At 45.8% G+C, this 14,318-nt stretch overlaps 1 protein-coding gene across 1 annotated transcript in view; it reads right to left on the bottom strand.

Moving 5' to 3' along the window:
• Window positions 1-9,710, bottom strand: part of LOC138262457 (ferroportin-like) — a 282,512-nt gene extending 272,802 nt beyond the window's left edge. The window contains exon 1 of the mRNA XM_069212351.1: window positions 9,702-9,710. Within this exon, the coding sequence (XP_069068452.1) occupies window positions 9,702-9,710 (9 nt within the window). The remainder of the gene's footprint in view (window positions 1-9,701) is intronic.
• Window positions 9,711-14,318: the final 4,608 nt, after the last annotated feature.

Here is a 14,318-nt window from a genome sequence, read left to right as displayed (position 1 = left end):
TGCCAGACACTTGAGTAAATAGCCTGGTGGTGTCTATCAGTAGTTATCTGAAAATGGAGGTTCTCAAAGCAGGTTTTTTCAGAGCTGCAATAAAAAACTCCTGGTTGCAGCGAAACAGCCATGCTGGATCTTTCTACTTTCTAGATCCCCCATCCTGAAACTGACTCACACTGATCATCTGGTTAAACATCTCACTTCAAGAGTTTAAGAAAGCACTAAATGAATATATTTAATGATACTAGAATACAAAGAATGATCAATGGCACACATGCCCCCACAACTCTGCAAATATGTTCATTGTGTGCTATTTTTCTTTTTTATATCACGAAAGTAGTAATGATGAATCCCTTTGTTTCTTCACATTAGTGCAACTTTAAGCCATGTTGGTGCTACAAACTTTTGGTCTATGTTGACCACCTGTATCCTTATTGTCCTATAAACCATTAACGGCCTGGCATACAGTGTTTCTATTGCAAATACTGTACTCAAAACCAACAATCGCTTTGCTTAAGGGAGAACTCTTCTCATCAGAAAGGCTTGTCTCTGGAACTAGAATGTTTGAGCATGCCATCCTGATAGTTATGAATTTAAAATACTAACCAATTTAAACTAGTTTTTAGTGTAAAATCCAATTAATTAATTAAAGAGGAAAAATTTATGACTACGTGTTCAACTATGTGAAAAAGTCTCACTGGAGCTAGATGCTCTTGTATGGTGAGAAGTAAATTACCTCCAGACTATGAAACACTCTCCAAGGTTCCAGCAGACCATCTGTTAGACCTGTCAGCCTCAGGGTGATCTTACCTCAAACTTTTTGCCTACTTATGTCTAATTTTTACTGAAATTTGTTTTGTTGGCCTTAGGATTCTGTGCACTTTACCACTGCTAAAGTGCTTGTGCTCACTCTCCTAAACAGGGTTTAATTGACATATTTAGTTTATTTATAAGCCCATGGTAGAGTGGTATACTATCTACCCAGTGCCTAGAAATGAAATGCTACCACTATGCCTAGAGTGCTTAATGTGCCACCTACTTAAGTAGCATTTCAAAATAAGCACCAAACCTGTCATTGCAGCCTAAATGCAGTTCAAACCTGTCATGTCCACTTGCCCTTTAAACTACCTTGCCAAGCCCTAAACTCCTTTTGTATTACATATGTCACCCCTGAGGTATGTCCTAGGTAGCCCAAAGGGCAGGGTGCTGTGTAATTAAAAGGGTAGACATGTGCTTCTAAGTTCTACATGTCGTGGCAGTGAAAAACTCCTAAATTTGTTTTTCACTACTCTGAGGCCCACCTCTCCCATAGGATAACATTGGGGATTCCATATTACATTTAATAAGCTGTAATTCCTAATTGGAAGCAGGTAGATACATCATGTTGGGTTCCTAGAAAGTGCAATGATAAACCCTATTTAATGGTAAAGTCAGATTTTTCATTACAATTTTGAACATGCCACTTTAGAAAGCTGGCATTTTCCTGCCCTCAGCCCTTTGTGCTTACAGTCTGTCTTAGGTCACATGATTAGATGTTCCTGACAAGTAGACTTTGTGAAATCCTCCCAGACAGTCATACAATAGAGGGATTATGTGTGTCTCAATTGGCCATCTGAGGCAGGATGAGGGGCAGAGCTGTGCACAGCCCAATTTATACCTGAATAACCAGTGCTCTGCCTTCACACAAAAGACCTAATGACCTTCTATTGTCTCTGCAGCCAACTAGGAGCCAGGGGAGTCAGGAAATTCCATGTACTTCAAATAACAACTCCAGAAATGTTTGCCATCTTCCAATAGAAGGGCATCAGGGTATAAAAATAGATCCTTCGGACCCACTCATCAGTTCACTACTGGACCTGCAGAAGGACTCTCATAGGAATACCTGCTGCTGTGATCTGCTGTGCACTCTGTCAGACCGATGCTGTACCTGGAAGTACTGCTTTGATGGCTGGAACCTGCCTTGAACCCTCAGAGGCCAGCCCTGCATCCTCACCTACACTTAGTATTGCCAGAAGTGTCTCCAAGTGCTAGTTTCCTGGTCTACTTACAGAAGTTTAACGGCTCTCACCATCTTGAACCCACACCTGGATCCACCCTTGGTACGGCCTGAACCTCCAAGAGGTGTCCCACAAGTCCTCGACCCTTGCCTGGGGTGATTAAAGTATCCAAAGAGACAATTTCCAAATCTGAGAACTTAAAATCCGGCCAAAAAGCGACAATTTTCTTCTAGAATCGTTCTAAGTATAAAGGTAAGCGCTGGCTGTGTCCAATCCACTTCTTATGTCTGAACTGCACTCCATTGCGGTCAGTCTTACCTTTCTACCCAGTCTCACACAACTAGATGTCTACGTTGGTGCTTTGAACTTTTAGGCCCTAGTTTGCACTGCTAGTTTGCACTAAAGCATTTAAAAATTCATAACTCTGTTTTTGCTGATTGGGTTTTTGTTGTTTGGGTGATAAATAATGTATTAAAATTAACTGCATTTTTCTAAGATGGTTTGGGATTTTTCATGTGTTATGTTTTCACGTTATAACTGTTTGTGTGCTAGATAAATACCTAACAAATTGCTTCTAAGTTAAGCCTGACTGATTTTTGTGCCAAGCTACCCAGAGTTAAGCACAGGTTAATGCAATGACTTTTTGTGGTTCACCCTCCAAGGAATTGTGGCTGTTGATGACCAGGCCTCATACCTAATTTCTCACACCATTCCCTTTGCTTCTCTTTTCCCGAAGGCTCCAAACACCAATCTGAATGTCCACGATGCCCAGTTGGGATATATTCATGGCTGATAAAGATGGTGCAACCTTGTACTTCAAAGGAGCTTATGGATTCTGTTAAAAGGTATGATTGAAACTGTAAACAAATATAGTAAAGAATAATGAAGTATTTTCGGATTCCAATAGTGACATAGACAACAAAGCTATGGAACCTATTGGCTGCTCTTGCATTTTCTTTTGAAGTCGTAAATGAGAGGCAAAATGGTTGTGTAATAGAAGTTGAGCAGAAAATGTGGCAAAGAATGGCGGGATGTGAGTAGTCAGAGTAGCAGCTAGAGATTTTGTATCATTGGTGGCAGCATGCACAACTTACCTGGTAGGCTTTGTATTCACTGCCAACTAGGATGACAACATCATCTCAACAACCTGAAAAGCATTTGTAGTATGTAATAGAGCACAGTTGTGCATCCATTGCTGGATTTTGGGTGGTGCGGGTGGTGCCACCGCACTAGGCGTGAAGCTGGTGGGTGCCATTTGCATATGCACTCTGAACACAGGCACCACTGGGAGCCCCAACTGTGCTGCTTTCAAAATGCATGCACCAATTTCATCCTCTCCCGTTGGTGGCCTGTGTGTGTGTGTGTGTGTGTGTGTGTGGGGTGTAATTTATTTTTGCTGCCGCCCAACTCATTTTTTGGCAACGGGCCACTGCTTCAGTGGCTTTGCCAAAGGACTGCTGGTGACGGTATCTCAGTGCCTAAGTCACTCATTCCTTCCTATCCATTAATTGAAATTGGTGTGACTGAGCACGGTAAGAGGGGCTGCATGCCAGTTGCAATGCACAACTTGACTTGAAAGTGCATGTGAATGGCAACAGTGCCTATAATTTGTTCTGCTTTGGATGTGGCGGCTTTGGCCTCATTTCCCTACTTATGCTGCTTGCATGCCTGCCCTGCTTGTCTAGTCTGCCTGAAGTTCCTTTGTTTACAACATTTCTTAAAGCTGACAGGGGTGCACGCTGTTTTCCGTTCCCATTCACTGTGGGCTTGGAGCGGTTCTCAGAGACCTTGGCTCCATCCTGCCACAGCCTTGCCACCCTCCAGTTGATCCCAGCGGGAGCAGATGTGGTGCCCTATGTGTATAATAATAGGAGTAGAAAATGACATATTTAAGGTTGTGTATAGTAATTGGCAGTGAGCACGTTCTGAAGTGTGATGGCTTGTTGTGTAAACAGTGTTTTATCTAAAGGTAGGCTTGTAACAACAGCATGGATGTGGGTGACAGTGTAGCAGGGTTGTGTGTTTGAGAATGAGCATTGTGAAAAACCATCCAACAAAAATTATTTATGCGTGTGTTTGGGATTAAGCATGCTGGGCTGATTCAATGATAAATTGATGTGCCTACGGACTGTGTAATATAAATATATGTGAGACAAGAACAGCTTATGTCTGACTGGCTGTGCAACTTGCTGTCTATGACACTTCTGTACCTACGGCATGTTTGAATGTGACTAGTTCAGTGTTGGTCTGAAGGGCAACTGTGTAGTTTGATGTTAGTGTGAGTGTGTAGTCGTGCAAATTGAATATATATCTGGCTAGATATTGGCATGGTGCAACAATTCAATATGTTTCTCAGCAGAACTGATGTGGTCACAAATGGTCTGTGATTTAGTGTTAAAGAAGGCAATTGAACTGTATCTGTCACAGCATTGTTTTTGCATTTAGGTTGATCTGATATGCCTACATACAAGAGGCATATGCCTAGGTGGGATGCTTTGGCCATGTGATTTGTGCATTCCTGTGGTGCTTCTTTGGTGTAGTCATGTGCCCTATACTTATTTGTGTTCAAGTATTGTAAAACTTGAGTTGGACTTGGGTGACCACCAAAAAAGTTCTTTGGGCCTCACAAGAGTTAGGATTTATAGAGATATCAGCCTGGACCACAACTTAACATTAAAGCAATGTACCTATAGTTTCCTAATTTACGAGTAGACTACAACAACCTCTGCTTGCAGAAATTGGCTTAGCACGCCTGGATCTGTCCCACCAGCCCAACGATGTCCACCTCCACAGGCTGCCAGGATGTGCTGAACCTGACCAATGTAAAATGATACATGGATAAGAACTGCTCCACCCTATTCCTGCTTCTGGAGTGGGCCAGCATGGCAGATCATCCTGCTTTGGTCTGCAACACAATGCACTGGATTTCCTTCCAGCCCATGGTAAGGATGAATAACAGTGCGAGTCTGATGCACATGTGCAGGACTATGTTCACCTGACACAACACCTAAAACAGAGACTGCTGATGCTGTCACAGTGAGAAATATCAGGCAGAAACGCTTTGTTGTAAATGGCAGCTGTGAAGTTTTGTGAAACTTCACAGACCAAACATGTTGACCCTGACTTAGAGATGGGCAAATGCCAGTTTGAACTGTTCACATTCTGTTTCACACGTTGTCAAGCAGTTGGCATTCATTTTATGATTCTAGTTACTGCTACATGAACTAAACTAGACAGTCTCTCAGTGTGCACTCTGTGAGGGAACGTGAGGGAACCTGAATAGTAGAGTGTGCTGTAAAATAGAAATGACGTGCATTGCAAGATCTATAAGGGGTCATGGTGCAGGAATAACAGTGGTTGCTAAAGTTACAGTTGAGGTCCATCCATTGAGCAGTTTATGTGACTGGTCCTTTAATAGAGTTGTGCTACTTTCAGGGTCTAAATGTATTGGCTCAAAGGTTTTTAGGCCTTCATTTTGTATCAACAGGAGTGCTCCAGTTGAGGTTTATTGGCACAGCGTTTCAGAGTTTTAATGCTAGTATAATCGTTTTGTGCTGATGTCAGGGCTCAGGTGAGTTGCACACTTTAAGTCTTTTAAGGCCAATTTGCTAGTCTTTTCCCTACGGAATATGTGTCTCTTGAAGGTGAGATATTATCACTCTGCCTATAAAATGGCATTTCACTCACATCTGTGCAATCAGCAGCCACTTTACATAATAGCATAATACTTTGTTCTCTCTGGTCTTGTTTAACTTGATTAATCTATTTGCATGTAATTTTTTTTAGAGTCTCTGGCTTTTCCACAAATGTAAATGAAATTATTGCTCTAAAATGCATTAATGAACAAAAACTTTTCCAATTTTTGTCTGATGCATCAACGTTTCTGGGGGAAAACAAGCGACTCACAATTTTCGACTCGCATAATGGCATCCAACAAAAAAAGCGACATCAATTTGCGACTCGTAAATGATGTCGCACTGCAGATTGCGAGTCCGCTGTTAGCGAGGTCGCTTTTTGCGACCTCGCTAAAAACGAACTCGCAATTTGCCCGCAAATTGCATGCAGGTGCAGCAAAACAGTAGGAAAAACACTTCCTGGCTCTTGCTGACGACATCAGAGCCAGGAAGACATCAAATACACCTGGGAGGAGGGAGGACCACACCCTTTTTAAACTGCTGAGCAACTACCTGGAGGAACAGCTGCAACCATGGAAGACACAGGCAGTGCAGGAAGGAAGAGGAAATTGAAATTCTCTGAGAAGGAACTTGAGGTGCTGACAGAGGAATGCTGCCAGCACCATGACCAGCTCTTTGGAAAGGCATCCCTGAGTGTCCCAGACACTGAAAAGAGGAGGATCTGGCAGGAAATCCAGAAGGGGATCAATGCCATAGGGATGAGCCACAGAAGCATCAAAGAAATTAAAAAACGGTGGTATGACCTGCGCTCCAGGACAAAGGAGAGGGTGGCAGAGCGCCTCAGGGAGATGAGGGGCACAGGAGGAGGCCCATCCACCATCCCACCACCCACAGCCATGGAGGAATTGGTTGAGCAGACCCTGGAGCCTGAGGCAGTGTCAGGAATGGGAGCACTGGACACGTCAGCGCAAGGGACATCCAAAAGTGAGTACCATGAAACATGCATGTACACCTATAAATGCTATACCTCCACTCACCCAGTACACAGCAGCATGCACAACCAGACTAGCTCCATTCCAGACTAGCAACCACCAGAATGGTGCATTATGGGCAATGTAGTACAGTAGGCAGCATATAGGCAAATGTTTATTAGGAGGCATACAACAGATGTTAGATACTGACAGTGTGTTCCCTATGTCCCACAGGTCTCCCACAAGACACCCCCACAAGCCACACCATCCAGGGTGAAGACAGCAGGCCACAGGCAGGGCAGGAGGCTGCACCAGCCAATACAGGGCCCAACACAACACCACCACAGTTCCCTCCAGATGAAGAAGTGGACATGGAGGAAAGAGACACGTAACCTGGTCCCAGCCACACTGTGAGACAGCAAGAGCCAGAAGCACCACCGCGTCGCAGACGCAGACTCCAGGTCCAGGCAGTGGCCCAGGAGGATCTAGGGGAGGCATCCATGTCTGCAGTTGAGGCATCCCTCCTATCTGGTCAGTGCCTGCAAACAAGGCAATTGAGGATTATTTCTGGGTCAATGCAGAGGATGGAACACAATTTCACTCATGGCCTGGCAGAGGTGAACACACAGTTCACAAGACTGAATGACAATGTCAGTGACCTAGCACTATCAATACGCCAACTGGTGATGGAACTGGTGGCTGAGAGACAAAGTGCAAGGCGCCGTGAGCGCCAACTAGTGCAGAGGTTTGACCGCATGGCAGCATCCATTGTCCGTCTTGCAGTGAACACCACAGGCCTGTCATGACGGACCGTGAGCCTGCAGGTGGACCTGGGCCACTTTGCAGGGGTTGTGGCGTGGGGACTGGGCCGCATTAGCCACGCTGTGGACATGTTGGAGGACAGGCAGGTGGCAAAGGGCATGGCTGAGACCTCTCAGGACAGTGAGGAGGGGTTCACCATCAGCAGTGCATCTGCCACAGACACACGTGTGCTGCGGAGTGGCAGTGCACGTTAGGGGTCTGCTGACCCAACTGGCACGAGCCATGCTGGGTGTACCAGGAGGAGGTGTTAGACCCAAACACTGCAGGACTCATGAGGTACATGCAGTTAATGTGTCCTCATTGAGGTTGGACATGTGCAGCCCCTTACAGACAGTTCTGTTCTGTAGTTATTAGGTTCACTTATTAAAAAGTTTTGTTTGATCCACTTCACAACTGGGCTCTTTGTGTGTGACATTAGTGTGTGTGGTGACAGTTGCCACGTACCTTCCAAAGTATTGGTTTGCTATGTGGTCCCGTCTCTGTCTGCCTTGATTTGCAATGCTTCTATCCCCAGGCTGGCGATGTGGTAGCTCTTGCTCGTCATCCTCCGAATCTGGGTCTTCAGGGGTGAGATGTAGCCCACGTCTGGTGGCAATGTTGTGCAGTATAGCGCATGCGCAAGCTATCTTGAAAGCTGTTATTGGGGCATACTGGAGGGGACCTCCGCTTCTGTGGAGGCATCGGAATCTTGCCTTTAACAGTCCAAAGGTCCTCTCTATGACATTTCTGGTCCGCCTATGTGCACTGTTATATCGCGTCTCATTCTCATTGCTGGGTGTTAGGTACGGGGTAAGTATCCATGGTCGTAGCGCATATGCAGTGTCACCTGTTTGGCAAAAATTAACAATGTTAGCAGGGCATGGATGGTTTCCACAGTAACCTGTGTGTATGGCTTCAGGGTGTCTTCAGCAATACCTAATAGATATCCATCTCCAAACTCCCCATGTTCTAGGCGTTGGTGTATCCCACTGTGCCTGAAAATGTAAGAGTCATGTGTACTCCCTGGAAATTTGACTACCATGTCAGTGATGACATAATGGGTTTCACATACCACCTGGATGTTCAGTGAGTGTGTACACTTCCGATTGCGGAACAGATATTCCAGATTTGCAGGAGGGCATATTTGTATATGTGTCCCGTCTACACACCCTATTACATGTGGGAAGTTGGCAATTCTGTAGAGTTCCAACTTGGTGCTGTTAATTTCTGCCTCATTCCTGGGTAGGTATATGTATCTGGACATGTGTGTGAGTATGGCATCTAGGAAACATCTGAAGAACCGTGAGAGTGCACTTTGGGATACCCCACCTGCCACTGCAATGACTCCCTGATAGCTACCCGAGGCCAAGAGGTGCAGTGAGCATAGCACTTGCACATGTGTGGGGATTGCGCTGCCGCGCACAGTCTGTCGTTGAAGCTGCGGATTGAGTAGATCAATTAATTCTAATATTGCTGCACTGCTGAGTCTGTATTTGTCATAAATCTCCTCCTCAGTTTGTTGGAAAAGCTCCTCCTCCTCTGCTGAGCGGCGTTGACTTTCCTCCTCCTTGCTATCACATATATTTCAGCCATTTTGAGTAAACCAGATGCCTTCTGGGTCTCCTTTTATACTTTGGTTATGGTTACCACCTGCTCTGACTTAGTGGTAATTTGGGTGTGCAAAATGGGCTTTTTGCGACTAGTCGCAATTTGCGAGTGGCTTTTTCATATGGTTTGCGACTCACAAATTGCGTCTTCGTATTTGCGGGTCGCACAATGGGGTTCAATTTTTGCGATAATGGCTCGCAACGCAATTTGCACTACGGAAATGAGATTTTTGCATCCCATTTCCGATTTTGCGGGGTCGTAAATTGCGATTCAGGCCATTTGAGACTCGCAGATTTTTGCTACATCTGGCCCTAAGTGTGTACGGAGGCTCAGATAGCCTCTGCAGTTGTGTAGATGAAGGGGCACCTGTGTGCCTTTTTCATGGTGAGGACCGTGTGTATGAGATAGCTACAGGTGGGTGACCCATTACCCCCTAATATGACCTCCTCGTCCCATTCATTACTTCAGTGAGGCAATCCAGCCTCCCAACAGGCATCTGTGGTGCTAGCCCTTTTTTTGTTATTATTATAAAAGCCCCTCCCACACTCCGGCAATACCTGCTTGATTTCCTTTCTTTAAACAGTCGAGAGAATACACTGTGCGGTCTGTGTTAGATTTCACATGTGTTTTCCTTTTTTGTTTTATTTTACATTGTGCTTGTTTTTGCTCTTTCTTAGGATGATTGCTGCCCTTACCGCATGCATTGTCGGGCGGTGGGTCACGTACAACATTCTTTGCTCCTGTTGTGCGGCACTACCCGCGCATGTGCTTGACAGGGGGTGGGGGGATGGGAGCACTCTATGTGGTTGCGTGCATGGCCATTCGGGTGCTCAATGATTTCAGCAGCACTTGAACCCCACTGCCATGTCTAATCTGCATGTGGCGGGAGAGGAGGCAACAAGGCTGTCCTTTTGCTTCCAAGGTCCCTTGAGGGTCGAGACTTGGTTGGTAGGAGAAAGCATATATAGGAAGTAGGTGTTGTACACGTCCTGCTTGCCTCGTTGTAATCATGGACAATGAGAAGTCTGTGCCTGTACCGGCAAAATCTTTTTCTAAGAGGAAACATGTTCAGGACCTTGAAGAAGATGATTTTTTAAAGATTTCCAGGACTGACTTACAGGGTTTAATTAATTCTGTGGTCCTGGCTGCATTGGCTGAGCCTTCTACAAAGAAACAGAAAGGGATTAGGATGAAGAGTTGGACAGTTCCCCCAAATCAAAATATGTCCAGGGCATGGCTTTTTCTCACATGTTGGCTCAATTTCATGACCTACTTGGTTTTGAGCCTCAGTTTTTGGTGAATGATGGTTTCTATTTCCAGTATACTGCCTCTGTGGTGGATGGTTTGCCCTTGCATGATATTATCAAGGATATCCTGGCGAAGGAGTGGGAGAATATCGACAAACAGGGAATTTTGCGCTTTATGGGCAAGAGATATCACTTGGCAAAATTTGAGGATCAGTTTCCACAGGTCCCTAATGTTAAATTAATTTTATCTTCTATGGCCACTTCCTCCTCATCTTCGTCTTCTGAGGAAGCTTCCCTTTTCAGCTCTGTCGAGAAGAAGGTGGAGGCTCCCTTTATGTGTACAAATGCCTCTTTTAATTTTGGGACCAGGCCCAGTACTTATTCTGCCTATGAGTCCCAGGTCCTGGTTAAGGATTTCAAAACATTATTTGACTGTCTTCGGGATCAGGGAGATCCTACTCCTCTCCTATTGCTGGCCCAGTTTCTGGCTGACATCACATTAAACACCCTGTGAGCTTTTTCTTCCTCAGCGGGGGCAGCAGTGGCTGGTCGGAGGTCCCTGTGGACTATGCTGTGACAACTGGATGCAGCACAGAAAGCCTTGATTCATAAACTGCCCTTTGAGGGTTCTAAGTTGTTTGGGGACGAGTTTAATGCTATGGTGCGGCATTTTACAAAGGAGAAAAAATAGTTGAAACCTTTTCAATTGGTGCAAAAGGAGAAGTCAATAAACAACATTTCCAGAGGGTGCTGTCTTCTTCCCAACCCTTTAGTGGATGGGCCTCGGGGCCGGGGGGTTGCATTCTCAAACAAATCTCAACCCCAGAATCAGCATTCCCACGGCACAGGTCAGAAATGTCTATGTCCAGGTGACGGATAATCTCCAACTGTCCCTAGATCGGTGGCCCAGTTTGATTTCCAACCATTGGGTCTGTCGGTCATTAGTCAGGTGTAACAGAGTCCCTTCCTGGGCCCTCCTCCTCAGGGTCACTTTCGGGATACCCCATTGTCAAGAAATGCTCTGAAGCAATCTGCAGTGCTGTCAGGGGAATAGAAGGTGCTCACAAAGGGTGCCATCATCAGAGTGCCAGACCTGGAGCAGGGTCTCAGCTTCTGCTCCATTCTTTTCTTGGTCCCTAAGACCAATGGTTCTTACTGTCCAATACTGGATCTGAAGGATCTGAACAAGACGGTGAGCTGGAGTCTTTCCGGTTGTCCAATTTGCACTCCATCATTCCTCTTATCCAGCAGGGCAATTTTTTGGCTACCCTGGATTTGGAAGATGCCTATTTTCACGTGCCCACTGTAACTGTGGCTTGCTGTGAACGGGCTCATTATTAGTTTCAGGTGTTGCCCTTTGGACTCTCCACTGCTCCTCGGACTTTTACCAAGGCATTGACTCTGGCTGTGGATGTTTTACAGCTTCTGGGGTTTTCTGTGTTTCCTTATATTGATTATTGTTTTAGTTCTGCTTCCTCTCTTCCTAAGGCTTTGCTGGTGGTGGAAGCAACTATAAACATGTTCCAGCATTTGGGCTTCAAACTGAAGCTAGCAAAATCTCATCTGGTCCCTATTCAGCAGCTGCTGTTCATCAGGCGCCTCTTCAACACTCAGGCAGGGGCAGTTTATCTCCCTCCTGCTTGCCACGAGACGCTGCAACACTTCTGTTAATCCTCTTGTCACAGCAGTCAGCCCCGGCTCAACATTGGTTGGGGGTCCAGAGGTTGATGCCTGTTACAACGGTGGTGGTTTCCTGGTCTCATCTGCACCTCAAACCTCTGGTGAACCATCTGTTGTCCTATTCGGATCCCTCCCTTGCAAATTATGATTCTCTGGTGCCTCTCACTATTCTGATCCAGGACTTTGGTTGGTGGCTCCACACTCCCAACCTAGAGAAGCGGATTAGTTTTAAGCTTCCCCTTCATGGGTTGCTAAAATCCAATGCCAGTCTATGGGTTTGGGTGACTACTTTGGGGTCTTTGGAGGCCAAGGGTCAGTGGTCTTGGGAGGACAGTGCTTGTTTCTCGAATTAGTGGGAACTGGTGGCCATTTGGCATGGGGTTCAGTTCTTTCAGGTCTAGCTGCAGGGGGAACCTGTTGATTTGCATCGACAAAAAAGTGGCTCCCTGCTACTTGAATCACTGGGGGGCTGGCTTGAAGTGAAGTGCCTCCCTAAATCGTCTGATTTCCATAATTTGTTCCTGGGAGGAGTCCGACCTCAGTGCCTTGAGGGCTGTCTACATTCAGGGTCAAATGAATTTTCATGCAGCCAGCCTGAGCCGTAATCTGCCTTCTACTGTTCTGTGCCAACCGTCAGTACCCCATTTCATGGAAATTTACCTTCAGTTCAGGGAGCCATGGCTAGACCTCTTTGCCTCTCCCCACAATGCCCTCCTTCCTCTGTTCTGTTCTGAAGTGGTGTGTTTCAGGCATGAGTGATGGATACCATTTCGATCCTTTGGCCCTCGGGTCTTCTGTATGGCTTTCCGCATATTCCCCTCCTCCAGAGGGTGCTGCAGAAGATTTGTGTGGAGAGTGTGTTTATTCTCCCGATTTCCCCATTTTGACCTCACCACCTCTGGTTTCCCCTATCGCTGAGCTTGTCCAGGGGCAGGTTTGTTTGGCTTCCAGTGAGTCCATCCCTACTTCAATTCCCACTCCTGTTATTGCACTGTCTCCATCAACTGCAACCGAGGGTCTGGCTATTGAACTTTTGATGTTTGAATCTTTGAGTTGTTATTCCTTGGTGACACAGGATATTGAACTTTCCCACAGGGATTCGACTCTTAAAAATTATAATAAGCACTGGGACTGTTTGGTCAAGTGGTGTGCCTCTTAGGAAGTGTATTGTGTTGTTGGAGAACCTGTTGAAATTCACAAGTTTCTCAGGGATGGTTTTTTGAAACATCTTTCCCCCTCTACTCTGGCTTCTCAATGTGCTGCTAATTTTGCCTGTATGGGCTCCCGAGATGCCCTAGTTGGTGTTGCCCCTCTGGGGGGTGAGTTGTTGGGAAGTTTTATACTTCGTTGTTCGTGTCTCTGGTAATTGTTCCCTCCTAAGATTTGCAGACTGTCCTTCAAGGTCTTCAACCTTTTGAGCCCTTGATGGAGGCAATTTATTAAGCCACCTTTCCTGTTGGCCATTACCTCGGCTCGGAGGTTGGGTGGCTTGGATGCTCTGCTCATCTCTTTTCCCAATTTGCAATTTCTGCCAGACAGAGTGGTTTTGTGGCTGGATATGGCCTTACTCCCTAAAGGTTCCTCTAAATTTAATTTGCAGCAGGAAGTTGTCCTCTTCTTGATTTCTCAGGGGAGGAGGGTGCACGGGTTACTTCTGCCTTGGATGTTCAGAGGGCTCTTCAGATATTTTTGCAGCAGACCCAATGGTTTTGTCTTTTCCCTGCTTTCTCTGTGTCTTGTGGGGGGTGTGGCTAAGGGAAACAATGTGTCTACTTCCACCATCAGGCGGTGGGTGCGACTGGTGGTGTGCCAGTGACATAAGTGTCTGGGACAGGCTCCTCTGACTCAGGTTCAGAGTTGCTTCACTCAGTCTGTGTTCACTTCCTGAGCTGAGGTGGTGGGCATTTCTATCCCAGAGATTTGTAGGGCGTCTACTTATCAGTATCAACACACTTTTATCAGGCATTATAGTCTGATGTAATGCATGCTTCCATGGACAGTTTTGCTGTTAATGTTATGAAATCAGCTTTGTCTTGAGTTTGATTTGATTCAACTTTGTGTTGGGCAAGAGTCTTTGGTGTCATGATTTTTCTTGTGTTTTGGCTTGTGACTTCCTCACTGAAGTAATGACTGGGACTCAAAAGTCCCATGAAGGGTAATGTGTTGTTACTTACCGATAATCTTCATTACCCCAATTAATGTCCTCCTTGTTCCAGTCACGTTCCCTCTCTCCCTTCTGCTGTTGTTGGGTCTGCTCTTGCTAAAAGCAGGCATGGCGTACGGTAGGAGGGGCTTTTATAATAATAATAATAATAATAATAAAAAGACTAGTGTTATAGATGCCGGTCGGGTGGCAGGATCGCCTCACTGAAGTAATGACTGGGA

The sequence above is a fragment of the Pleurodeles waltl genome, chromosome 10 (assembly GCF_031143425.1).
Source record: "Pleurodeles waltl isolate 20211129_DDA chromosome 10, aPleWal1.hap1.20221129, whole genome shotgun sequence".
Lineage (NCBI taxonomy): Eukaryota > Metazoa > Chordata > Amphibia > Caudata > Salamandridae > Pleurodeles > Pleurodeles waltl.
Note: the sequence above shows the minus strand (reverse complement) of the source record. Positions and strands in the feature narration are given on the sequence as shown.